The sequence below is a fragment of the Oncorhynchus nerka genome, linkage group LG18, assembly GCF_034236695.1.
Source record: "Oncorhynchus nerka isolate Pitt River linkage group LG18, Oner_Uvic_2.0, whole genome shotgun sequence".
NCBI classification, from domain to species: Eukaryota; Metazoa; Chordata; class Actinopteri; order Salmoniformes; family Salmonidae; genus Oncorhynchus; species Oncorhynchus nerka.
The window spans coordinates 43,183,578-43,197,570 of NC_088413.1; the positions used below are offsets into that span (position 1 = coordinate 43,183,578).

Consider the following 13,993-nt stretch of genomic DNA (forward strand, 5'->3'; position numbering starts at 1 on the left):
ATCAAGGTGTTTAGTTCATCATAGGGGTACAGCACATATCTTTACAAAACAGGATAAATACATCCAAGATCCTTGAACGCAGATGTTTTGTTTCTTACTTACACTATTGAATGGATTATTTACAGTTTTAGACATAGCTTTACCTAAAGGCTAAAGTAAATTGTTTGTTTGATCCATTCATCATTCATTGGCTTACCTTGGTGTTCTTCTGGCTGCGTTGGGCCTCCTTGCGTTCCTGGGGCTTGCCGTGGGTGAACAGGATGAGTCCGTTGGGTTCCGAGGTCCTGAAGTCAAAGGAGATGGAGCCCATTCTCTTGGTGTTCCACTTGGGCAGGCTGATGTAGGCCTCGGGGGTCTCGAAGGAGATAGGGTCCAGGGTGGCTACGTTCTCACACTTGAAGACCACGTCCCCCTGGATCTTCATCTTAGGGTCTACGATGCGGGCCAGACGGGAGAGCTCCAGACGGATATCGTTATTCTTATAGACCACCTGGACGGAGAGATTGGTAGAAGGGAGACAGAGTTTGTGGTCATTTTCAAGGTATGGTCAAGTAAGTTATTGCAAACCTTTTAACATCAACCTCTGTATCCAGTCTTCATCATTACCTTCACTGTAAAAAAAATAATACCACATTATCATTAACGGATTTAAACAAATATACACTGAGTGTACAAAACATTAAAAACACTAAGAACTCTTTCCATGAAATAGACTGACCAGGTGGACCCAGGTGAAAGCTATGAGGAGGCAGGTTAAAGAAGTATTTTTAAGTCTTGAGACATGAGTTGTGTGTGCCATTCAGAGGGTGAATGGGCAAGACAAAAGTTTTAAGTGCCTTTGAGTGGGGTATGGTAGTAGGTGCCGGTTTGAGTGAAGAACTGCAATGCTGCTGCAGTTTCCCGTGTGTGTCAAGAATGGTCCACCAACTTGACACAACCGTGGGATTCATCGGAGTCAACATGGGCATCCCTATGGAACGCTTCTAGACCTTGTAGAGTCCATGTCCCGACGAATTGAGGCTGTTCTGAGGGCAAAAGGGGGTGCAACTCAATATTAGGAAGGTGCTCCTAATGTTTTGTACAGTCAGTGTATAATAAAACACTCAAAGATAACAGTTTGTTAATGTCAGACTTTCGGGGTGGTGTGGTCTCTCCAAAATTGCCAGGTAAAGTTCATGTTGATCAGTCAGTCGGCTATATTAATATATCTGTATTAAATACCAATAGGCCAGGGCACACAGACAAACACAATGGCTGTCTCTGACTGAGGTAATTGACTCTCAGTGGTCTGACATATGCATCAGGGTCTGCTCGTCCTGATAGCAATGCTAATGGCTCCACAAAAGGGTGGGAGACGCAGGAGCGCGCGCACCTTCACAGCTGAGCAGTAGTGCCCACACACACACACACACACACACACACACACACACACACACACACACACACACACACACACACACACACACACACACACACACACACACACACACACACACACACACACACACACACACACACACACACACAGTTGTGGTGGCCCAGCTCTGTTTTAAAGGGGAATTGACTAGCTGGCTGCCCTTGGCTGCTTTGAGAGGCTGATGTAATGCTCTGTCCCTAGACACAGTATGTCTGCCACACATAAACACAATGATTCTAGGCACCACACCCCCTTAAGAAATATCCAGTCCCTCTTAGAGGGCAACAGGGTTCAATTAAATAGGAAAAAGTTTGTTCATAAACTACAAACCAACCTATTTGGGCATTAGATCCTTCATCAGAGGTACACCCACCAGTGACAACAGTGACAGTTCACTATAGCCAACCTTGCCATTCTGTGAGTGAGTGTCCTTAGCAGAGAAAAACAAAGCCTGAGTTCCACTAAGTGGCCAATCTTTTATCACAGCAGTCTTAATGCTGTCAATAACCCAGAGGACAGAGAGACAGAGGGGGATGTGTGTGTAAATTGAAATCTGCTCAAGTGGAAAATTGAAGCATTTTTTTGTAGTTCTCTGGGCAGAACAGAAGCCCTTCTCTTTTTCTTGGGTAGCCTACTTTGAGCAAAGTATGAACATGCGAACACACCTTTGCACACACACACAAACGAACATGCACGCTCACACACAAACAACCTCTCGCTCTCTGGGTGTGTGAGTGAGTACACAGCTCTCTGTGAGTAGATCGGGGTCTGTGTGAGATTATTGATAATCCGGCAGATTTGACAGTAAATCAACTCATCCCTCTGGTGCCTGAAGGACACGCGTCCCACCACCCGACCCACCGACCAGGAGATTATCTTTCTTATTCCTCTCTCTCTAAAGGAGGTCAAGGGCCCGGAGATGTCAAATCCCTGCCTGCCTGCCTGCCAGCCAGCCAGCCATGCTTCCATCCTTTCCGGAATCTAGAGGGTTTATCCCAGCGATCATGAATACCATCCTCCTAGGGCGGAAGCTTTACCTAAACAAAACCACACTGAGGTTACAGTTTTACACACCAAACATCCTAGCAACACCAGGAAAACACACACACTGTATTGGCAGCTAGTTCCAATAATAATAATAATAATGACTATTAAAGTTATTAATGTACAGTATCACCCAAGGAACTAGAATAATGCTTTTAAAAACAGTCTTAACATTTACATATCATATTTAGTACTCTTATCCAGAGCGACTTACATGAGCAATTACAGTTAATTGCCTTGCTCAAGGGCACATAAACAGATTTTTCACCTACTCGGCTCAGGGATTTGGACCAGAGAACCTTCGGTTACTGGCCCAACGCTCTTAACCGTTAGATTGCCTAAGTAGAACCTAAGCAGTGTGCGTGTGTGTGTCAACAAACAGAAATAGCTACACTAAGGACCGTAAACAGTGGCCATTTTGTGACGACGTTAGCTTAAAGGCTTTAAATTGGTCCAAATTAGCTGCCCCCCTCAGTCCCCATTCCAGAGGAACATATAGGGACAGAGAGCAGATTACCGTGGCTACGACGCTCAGTGTCATTCAGTCTCCGCTCCTCTATCTCATAAACACACAAGATAAGTGGTTGTGCCGCTCACGCCTCCACATCCTAATTGAGTTTGTGTAAGTTATGGAAGTGCTTCTGTAAGTTAATGCCCAGTATGTTTTTATAAGCAGTCAGACATGACAAAGTCCCTACAGTCATTTCCTAACCAGGGCTGACAGTAAAATACTGCTGAGGCAGACTGTTTCTCTCACTAAGGAGTTGGCAGAACCATAGTGTCTGTCTATTAAGTGTATAGCAAGATAGTGGGATGCAGAGGGATGTGCATGCATGGTGGATATTAAGCTCTGACTTATCTGTCAATACACAGTTCAATGTAGAGATGAATCCGAGCGAAGAATCACAGTAACATGACATTGCTCTAAAATATCATATTTTCTCCATCCCTAGGACCTGTTATACAGAACTGATGTTCATTAAACAGGGTCTTTGTAAGTAATCCAAATTTGGACTATAATGACTCCAAGAAGGTATAACTATTGTTGTCTTGGGCAATAAAATGATTAATCTCAAGGAGGGTTTATCCCACAGAAATATTCCAGTAAAATAAGCTAAATAAAATGTCCCATATGCCAGCAGAGCTCCATTATTGATCTTTAGATGAGGCCCACAGACCTCTTCATCTCCTCCTTGGTGCAAGGTTTATATCTGCTGTCCTCCACACCTGAAATTCTATCGATCTCTCCAATCCCCCATCCCTTCCCCCTGATTTTCTCTTTCCTAATACACTCATACGTCACTGCCACCGGCCCGGGATTTCATCCCAAAACAAACTCGGCCTTAGCCATTCATCAACGCACTGAGAATGGGGTTTGTTGGAAAACCTTCACATCTCCACGGTGAGAGATCGTGACCTGAGTTGCTCCGTAAAGAGGCCGTAGGAACAGTGAGCTGTTTAAAGTTGGAGGTGTTGATAGTTGGAGCCAAGGTCAGATTTGGCTTTACGGCAAAATCCGGACGGTACTATGTCATATGGTCATCTTCAGTTTCATTCAGTAGCAACATCATCTCACAAACTCACTGCGACAATTGGTGCAAAACAGAACACTTTTTTTTTCCCTTCATGAGCCTCAGTTGATAGGAGCCATGACACATTCACTGTAGCTTGTTTAAAGTTTCAGTGGTTGACAGTTGAAAGAGGGGTGAAATGTCATTGTTGTGAGATTAGTTCCGGTCAGAGAACAAACACACACAGATGAGACAGGAGCATGAAAAATGCAACTCCCCCGCTAAACATACTGTATGCCGACACATTCATGGTACACTGCTGTACATAGGCAGATATTATGTAGCCTTAGGTGGGAGCAACATAAGGGGCAGCAGGTAGCCTAGTGGTTAGAGCGTTGGACTAGTAACCGGAAGGTTGCAAGATCAAATCCCCGAGCTGACAAGGTAAAAATCTGTCGTTCAGCCCCTGATCAAGGCAGTTAACCCACTGTTCCTTGGCCGTCATTGAAAATACTGACGTGCCTAGTTAAATAAAGGTAAAACATATAATAAGTAATGAGCAGCAGCCAATTGGCAACTCTATGAAATAGACATAATGAAACTTGACACCCAGCGTCATAACACGTTATGACATGGTCATAATATTTCATAACAGCTGACATAACCTGCCATGACACATATATTTAGACCTGTTGTGACATATACTGCATTATTTTATGGCTGTCACGCCCTGGTCGAAGTATGTATGTTTGTCTTCATTTATTTGGTCAGGCCAGGGTGTGACATGGGTTTATTTTGTGGTGTGTTTTTGTATTGGGGTTTTAGTGGTATTGGGATTGTGGCTGAGTAGGGTTGTCTAGGAAAGTCTATGGTTGCCTTGAGGCGTTCTTAATCAGAGGCAGGTGATTTTCGTTGTCTCTGATTGGGAACCATATTTAGGCAGCCATATTCTTTGAGTGTTTCGTGGGTGATTGTTCCTGTCTTTGTGTTTGCACCAGATAGGGCTGTTTCGGTTTTCACATTTCATTATTTTGTAGTTTCTGCATGTATAGTTTTTCCTTCATTAAAATATCATGAATCATCATCACGCTGCATTTTGGTCCGATCCTTGTTCCACCTCTTCGTCAGAGGAGGAGATAGAAGAGAACCGTTACAATGGCTGGTTATGACAACTACAGTTGTGTCAAAATCCACAAAACCTACCACACAAGGCAAAACATTCCATTACACAAGTTATTCCCAAACTGGGGTACACACAATTCCATCGGGTGTATGCCAAATAAAAATGTGATTCACCAAAATATCAATGTTTTGTTCCCCGAGCCACTTAGTTATCACTTTTGCCTTATGGCAAGGTGCTCCATTATGCTGGAAAAGGCATTGTTCGTCACCAAACTGTTCCTGGATGGTTGGGAGAAGTTGCTCTCGGAGGATGTGTTGGTACCATTCTTTATTCATGGCTGTGTTCTTAGGCAAAATTGTGAGTGAGCCCACTCCCTTGGCTGAGAAGCAACCCCACACATGAATGGTCTCAGGATGCTTTACTGTTGGCATGACACAGGACTGATGGTAGCGCTCTCCTTGTCTTCTCCGGACAAGCTTTTTTCCGGATGCCCCAAACAATCGGAAAGGGGATTCATCAGAGAAAATGACTTTACCCCAGTCCTCAGCAGTCCAATCCTTGTACCATTTGCAGAATATCAGTCTGGCACTGATGTTTTTCCTGAAGAGAAGTGGCTTCTTTGCTGCCCTTCTTGACACCACGCCATCCTCCAAAAGTCTTCGCCACACTGTGCGTGCAGATGCACTCACACCTGCCTGCTGACATTCCTGAGCAAGCTCTGTACTGGTGGTGCCCCGATCCCGCAGCTGAATCAACTTTAGAAGACGGTCCTGGAGCTTGCTGGACTTTCTTGGGCACCCTGAAGCCTTCTTCACAGCAATTGAACCGCTCTCCTTGAAGTTCTTGATGAGCCGATAAATAGTTGATTTGGGTGCAATCTTACTGGCAGCAATATCCTTGCCTGTGAAGCCCTTTTTGTGCAAAACAATGATGACAGCACGTGTTTCCTTGCAGGTAACCATGGTTGACAGAGGAAGAACAATGATTCCAAGCACCACCCTACTTTTGAAGCTTCCAGTCTGTTATTTGAACTCAATCAGCATGACAGAGTGATCTCCAGCCTCGACCTCGTCAACACTCACACCTGTGTTAACGAGAGAATCACTGACATGATGTCAGCTGGTCCTTTTGTGGCAGGGCTGAAATGCAGTGGAAATGTTTTTGGGGGATTCAGTTCATTTGCATGGCAAAGAGGGACTTTGCAATTAATTGCAATTCATCTGATCACTCTTCATAACATTCTGGAGTATATGGAAATTGCAATCATACAAACTGAGGCAGCAGAATTTGTGAAAATGTATATGTGTCAATCTCAAAACTTCTGGCCACGACTGTAGTGTTCAGCGAAATAACAACACAATGTCAAATACAGGTCGCCTAGTCAAATAATTAACATCCAATCACATTAACCGTTACTTTCTCGCAGGAATTCCATTAACGTAGCTGCTGCTCATTCCGTTTGCTCGAAAATTGATAAATGGTTAAAAAAAAGTAAGGCCCGCATCCATAGAGACACATACCAGCTTTACTGGTAGTACTGATACTACAAGCAGTACTACACCTGCATCTGTCGACGACACAAGTTGTACTGCTTCCACGAGAACATCCAATGCTAGCATCAGTAATTCTACATTTGTTGTTAGCCAGTTGACAGTTGAGACTCTGATGCAGCCGAAGAGCTACTGCCCCTTTACCTGGGAAAACACCGAACAACAGACAGGGACGTTGGACCATCGAAGAGGCGCAAATATGATGAGAACTACATTGATTTGGGGTTCATTTATATTGGGAGTAGTGCCTTTCCTCAGCCACAGTGTGTTATAAGTGGAAAAGTACTATCTTACAACTGAATGAAACCTTCACTCTTGCACAAACATGCCAATTTGAAAAATAAGCCACAGGAGTTTTTTGAGCAAGAATTAAGACAACTTTCAAGTAGTAAGACATGTATAAAAGCAACAGGTACCATTAATAAGAAGGGGCTAGAAGCGTCTTATACTGTATGGTGAGCTACCGGGTGGCTAGGACAGGCAAGCCCCATACTATTGTGGAGGGCTTAATTCTTCCTGCTGCCGTGGATATGGCTGGGACAATGCTGTGGGAAAAGGCCCAAAAAACTATACAGACAATGTCTCCATCAAACAACACCGTTTCACAACTAATCAGTGACATGTTTGAAACAATTACTGCTTCGTATACAAGCCAGTGAATTATATGTGTTACAGCTGGATGAGTCAACAGACGTGGTGGGCCTGGCACAGCTCTTGGTATATGTCTGTTACATTTATGGGGGGTCAATTAAGGAAGACATCCTCTTCTGCAAACCAGGACAATAGGAGAGGATATTTTTAAAGTACTGGACAGCTTTGTGACATCAAATGGACTTTGGTGGTCGAGATGTGTTGGTATCTGTACTGATCGTGCAAAAGCCATGACAGAGAGACATAGTGGAATGGTAATGCGCGTGCAAGCAGTTGCTCCCGACGCCACTTGGGTACACTGCAGCATCCACCGAGATGCTCTTGCTGCCAAGGGAATGCCTGACAGCTTGAAAGACGATTTGGACACTACAGTGAAAATGGTTAACTTTGTTAAAGCAAGGCCACTGAACTCTTGTGTATTTTCTGCAGAATGCAACAATATGGGCAGTGACTAACATACAGAACATAAAGAAGTGTGCTGGTTATCAAGGGGCAAAGGATTGACCTTTTTTTTTTTAAATTGAGAGACAAGTTTAAAGTTTTCTTTACTGACCATCATTTTCACTTGTCTGACCGCTTGCATGATGATGAGTTTCTCACACGACTGGCCTATCTGGGTGATGTTTTTTCTCGCCTGAATGATCTGAATCTAGGATTACAGGGACTCTCCGGAACTATATTCAATGTGCGGGACAAAATTTAGGCTATGATTAAGTAGTTGGAGCTCTTTTCTGTCTGCATTAACAAGGACAACACACAGGTCTTTCCCTCATCATTGTATGTTTTTGTGTGTGCAAATGAACCCAAGCTTACAGACAATGTCAAATGTGATATAGTGAAGCACCTCAATGAGTTGGGTGCGCAATTACGCAAAAGCGGATGACACAAACAACTGGATTTGTTATCCCTTTTATGCCCTTCCTCCAGTTCACTTACTGATATCTGAACAAGAGAACCTCATCGAAAATTGCAACAAGAGGTTCTGGATTGGGCTGCACTCAGAGTATCCTGCCTTGGCAAATCGCGCTGTTAAGACACTGATGCCCTTTGCAACCACGTACCTATGTGAGAGTGGATTCTTGGCCCTCACTAGCATGAAAGCTAAATACAGACACCGACTGTGTGTGGAAAATTATTTAAAACTGAGACTCTCTCCAACACAACCCAACATTGCAGAGTTATGTGCATCCTTTCAAGCATACCCTTCTCATTAACCTGTGGTGAGTTACAATTTCCGATTAACAAATAAGGTTTTATATGTAAGATGGCGAAATAAAGAGCAAAATGATTGATTATTATTATTTGTGCCCTGTTCCTATAAGAGCTCTTTGTCACTTCCCACAAGCCGTGTTGTGACAAAAACTCACACACATTCTTATGTTTAATAAATGTATGGTATAGTGTGTGTGTGGCAGGTTTCAATGATGGCAAAAAACAACACTTGAGAGAGCGCTGACCCTGGTGCTAGAGAGGGTACGCAGCTGGAGGTTGAATGTTTGAAGGGGTACAGGACTATAAAAAGTTTGGGAACCACTGCATTACACCATAGCCTACTTTGTCAAAAGCATGTTTATGTTTTGAAAATGTTCTGAAATTGACCATATTAAATGATCATTGTAATTGTGCACAGGCTGATGTCAGACATGCACCTACCCCAATGACTGGGATGACTGCAGGAGAATGTTTCAGGAGCAGGACCAGATGCCCTTAATTCAGTCATCAGTCAAAAATAGGGTATGTACGTGAGAGGCCTATCTGGCTAATATGATTATGATGGTCATAATGCTTCTTGACAGTGTCATAAAGTGTATTTTCTGACTCCATGTAAAGTGACACAGGATGGTCGAAATGCTCTATGACACTGTGTAAAATATGATTGAAAAAAGAAAACATGTCAAAATATATTTTTTTTACAGCAAATGACTTAAGAAACAAACTTCTTGGCAGGGATTTGAATAAATGTGGGTGTTGACACAATAATGTAGGTGTCATAACCAGCTATAAATTAACACAATATATGTCACAACAGTTGTAAATATATGGGTCATGACAGTGTTATGACCATATTATGACAGGTGCTGACAAGTTATGTCAGCTGTTATGACATCATAACATGGTTATGACCGTGTCATAACATGTTATGACGCTGGGTGTTAGCGAAACAATAGACAAACTCCATAACTTAATGCACACGCTACATCAAATATTAGACACACTGTGCTACAAATCACAACACAGAAGACAGAAACAAAACATGAAGCTGTCCAATTGTCCCCTGAAGTCCCCAGACTTAAACAACCAACATATGCTTCCCTCTAAATCCCTTTCAGTCAGATATCAGTAGCTGTCACCCGCGGCCATCTCACTGCGACCTTGAAGATCCCCAGCTCGAGCACTGCAAATCCCTCGGCACTGATTGGACAGTGATTATCATTATTTGTGATATTATCACTGTCGTTTGCCGTCGTTTAATCTGCATTGTCACGTCGACCTGAAGCATTTTTCATTATCTAAATCAAGTTTCAACCGCCGGCTTCTCTGTAATTTCCAGACATCACAAGCCGTGAGACGCTCAGACGTCTCCCCGTGTCTGACACAAAGTGACACTTTGCAATTTGGTCGCCAGGCGACGTTGTCATCTGGAGTGGTGGCGGGCGTCTACGTAAAATGTCAGCTAGCTAATTCCTGCCGAGCCGGTGATGAGGCGTCAGGCAGTGCCCGGTGACATTTCAACTTCCCTCTCTCACTCTTTTCTCTGTCTGTCTCTCTTTCTATCCTTCTGTCCGTCTGTCTGCCTGTCTGTCTGTCTGTCTGCCTGTCTATCTGTCCTGGTAACTTCTCTGAATGTCAAATACTTTACATTTTGACATTCGTATTTACGTATTATGAAAAACACAACGATCCTCTGTTTTAGTATTCTCCTTAGACCGCATTCTCTTTTGATACCACCTGTCTCGCACAACAAAATGTGTGAGATTTATGCAATATAATACACAGTCGCCCGAGCCTTCCCTACCATCTTTCATATTCTAACCATTTTTCATATTCAAACATCCGACCCGTCCGTATGACTGATTACAGAGGTTGACAGAGAGAAATGACTGTGAGACAATCTGTTCTGGCACATTTGAAACTGAGCCGCAGTACAATAGGCAGCCTGCGCTTGGGGACCAGTTGATTTTTACAAGTACAATAGCTACACATCACTAATCCCATTCCTCCAATTGCCTCCTGATAAAATGCTGAATATATATTACTGTTGGATACAAATAAAGATCAGCTCGCGGAGGGAAAACCTTGACAAGATGACAAGTCACTTTTAGCAAGGCATCTACAAAACATAGTAACTTATCTTGCCGGTCTCACCGCATGGTAGGTATTTTATCAGGGCAGCACAAATGCAGAGGGCAGGTTTCCCAGCTGAATCACAGCATTAGAAGTGAATCAAACAGATAGTGATTGAGTGATCTCTGATTCTTGCACAGACATAAGAAGGCACGAACACAGACTGAGCTTCTGTCTATTCAAAATTGTCTGTGTGACACACTGTAGGTGTGCCCACACGACTGATTCAGAAGCATGTGTCTGTGTGTGTGTGGGATGGGGGGGGGGGTGAGACAAACTGACAGAGAGAGACGGACTTCAACACACTGTCTGGCTGCGTGAGAAATGACACAAGGGTATAACCAAGGTGTGTGTGTGTGTGTTCTATGTGGATGTAGAAATGAAAAATGACTTGTGTTTGAATATGGAGAGTAGAATTCCATCAGCCTGTTATCTCCTCTACCAGACACTCGCTCAAAGAGAGAGAGACACACTGACTGACAGAGAGAGAGGGACGGACATCAACACACTGTCTGGCACTGTGAGAAACGACACAGGGGTATAACCAAGGCCAAACCCCATTCAACACAACCGTCATTGGAATCACACACCTCACAGTATTCATCATACAGCTTTACTAAGAGGGGAGTGTGTGTTTTTCGGTTTTACTGTCAGAAGCCCTCACAAGGATAGTAAAACAAGGAAAAGTTGGTCCCCACATGGAAAAAGGCTATTTTAGGCTTAGGGTTATGGTAAGGGTTAAAATTAGAGTTAGGGTTAGAATTAGGGGATAGAGTTATGGTTATGAGTTAAGGTTTGATTTAAGGTTAGGGGATAAGGTTAGGTTAAGGATTAGGCTTAGGTTTAAGATTTTGAATGGGAATCAATTGTTTGGTCCCCACAAGGATAGTAAAACAAACGTGTGTGTGTATTGTAAGGCACTGCCTCCATATTTCCAAAAGGAGTCCATGCTCCTCTGGCCCTCAAACACAATCACACACACACCATATCGTCCTCCTGGCCCCTGCATTGGTGTGTGTGTGTGTGTGTGTGTGTGTCTGGGCTGAGTGGGGCCCTTGGTGACACACACATTAATCATCCACAGCTGTCTGCCTCTCCCATAAATCTCTGCCTGCCGGCCCTGCCCACCGCTCTCCAGGAATTAATGGCCCCGGGTCCCCACTGTGCACAGACCACCACCGACACACACACACACACCACTCAAGGATGCAACACACCCCTGGCATGCTGGGTGTATGTATGTATGTATGTATGTATGTATGTATGTATGTATGTATGTATGTATGTATGTATGTATGTATGTATGTATGTGTGTATGGGGGAACACTGTGTGTGTTCTGTCTGTGGGACCAGACCACTCACTGCTCAAGGATGGCGCTAGCCCATGGCATAAGAGGAGTGATTTGCATAGACATTGAGACTGGAGGGTAGGGATGGCAGCTGGAGTGTGTGTGTGTGGAGGTGGGGTGGGGGGTGGGCACTGAGGGTTGTGTCACCCTGTGTCAGTAATGTTAGTGAGAGTCCTTGTTACACCATTAGGGTCACAACCTAGCGACACGACTACAAAAGCAATACTACTAGAGGTTGTATGCCAATCCCCCACATGTTATGGGTGTACACCAACCTCCCACAGTGTGTGTTTGGATAAAAACAGGGACGGATGTTAAACAGAAAATAGAAAATACCACACGAGATGTTGTAAAACACCAAATGGTGCCCAGATCCTGAGACAAGCTGTCGCTGCCAAGAGATCTCTCTCTCTCTCTCTCTCTCTCTGGTGAATGTTCAGCAGTTGCAGTGTGCATTTTATTCCACAGGGTGGGGTGCTTTCCATACTCCAGCACCATGCTCTCACACAGGCCTGTACAAACAGTTGACATTTAACATTTAAGTCATTTAGCAGACGCTCTTATCCAGAGCGACTTACAAATTGGTGCATTCACCTTATGACAAGTGGGAAGTTTACATACACATAGGCTGCAGTCATTAAAACTCCTTTTTCAACAACTCTACAAATGTCTTGTTAACAAACTATAGTTTTGGCAAGTCGGTTCGGACATCTACTTTGTGCATGACACAAGTCATTTTTCCAACAATTGTTTACAGACAGATTATTTCACTAATAATTCACTGTATCATAATTCCAGTGGGTCAGACGTTTACATACACTAAGTTGACAGTGCCTTTAAACGGCTTGGAAAAATCCAGAAAATTATGTCATGGCTTTAGATGCTTCTGATAGGCTAATTGACATAATTTGAGTCAATTTGAGGTGTACCTGTGGATGTATTTCAAGGCCTACCTTCAAACTCAGTGCCTCTTTGCTTGACATCATGAGAAAATAGTAAGAAATCAACCAAGACCTCAGAAAAAAAATTGTACACCTCCACAAGTCTGGTTCATGCTTGGGAGCAGTTTCCAAACGCCTGAAGGTACCACGTTCATCTGTAAAAACAATAGTATGCAAGTATAAACACCATGGGACCACGCAGCCATCATATCAATCAGGAAGGAGAGGCGTTCTGTCTCCTAGAGATGAACATACTTATGTGCGAAATGTTCAAATCAATCCCAGTACAACAGCAAAGGGCCTTTTGAAGATGCTGGAGGAAACAGGTACAAAAGTATCTATATCCACAGTAAAAACGAGTCCTATATTGACAAAAACTGAAAGGTCGCTCAGCGAGGAAGAAACTACTGCTCCAAAACCGCCATAAAAAAGCCAGATACGGTTTGCAACTGCACATGGGGACAAAGATCATACTTTTTGGAGAAATGTCCTCTGGTCTGATGAAACAGAAATAGAACTGTTTGGCCATAATGACCATCATTATGTTTGGAGGAAAAAGGGGGAGGCTTGCAAATCGAAGAACACCATCCCAACCGTGAAGCACGGGAGTGGCAGCATCATGTTGTGTGGGTGCTTTGCTGCAGGAGGGTCTTTGGCATTTTACAAAGTAGATGGCATCATGAGGATGGAACATTCTGTGGATATATTGAAGCAACATCTCAAGACATCAGTCAGGAAGTTAAAGCTTGGTCGCAAATGGGTCTTCCAAATGGACAATGACCAAAAGCATACTTCCAAAGTTGTGTCAAAATGGCTTAAGTACAACAAAGTCAAGGTATTGGAGTGGCCATCACAAAGCCCTGACCTCAATCCTATAGAAAATATGTGGGCAGAACTGAAAAAGCGTGTACGAGCAAGGAGGCCTACAAACCTGACTCAGTTACACTAGCTCTGTCAGGAGGAATGGGCTGAAATTCCCCCAACTCATTGTGGGAAGATTGTGGAAGGCCACCCAAAATGGTTGACCCAAGTTAAGCAATTTAAAGGCAATGATACCAAATA

At 43.6% G+C, this 13,993-nt stretch overlaps 1 protein-coding gene across 1 annotated transcript in view; it reads right to left on the reverse strand.

Annotated features, from left to right (window-relative positions):
• Positions 1-13,993, reverse strand: part of nrxn3a (neurexin 3a) — a 179,534-nt gene that overhangs the window by 33,883 nt on the left and 131,658 nt on the right. Inside the window, exon 7 of the mRNA XM_029687494.2 lies at positions 197-490. Coding sequence (XP_029543354.2) covers positions 197-490 — 294 coding nt within the window. The remainder of the gene's footprint in view (positions 1-196; positions 491-13,993) is intronic.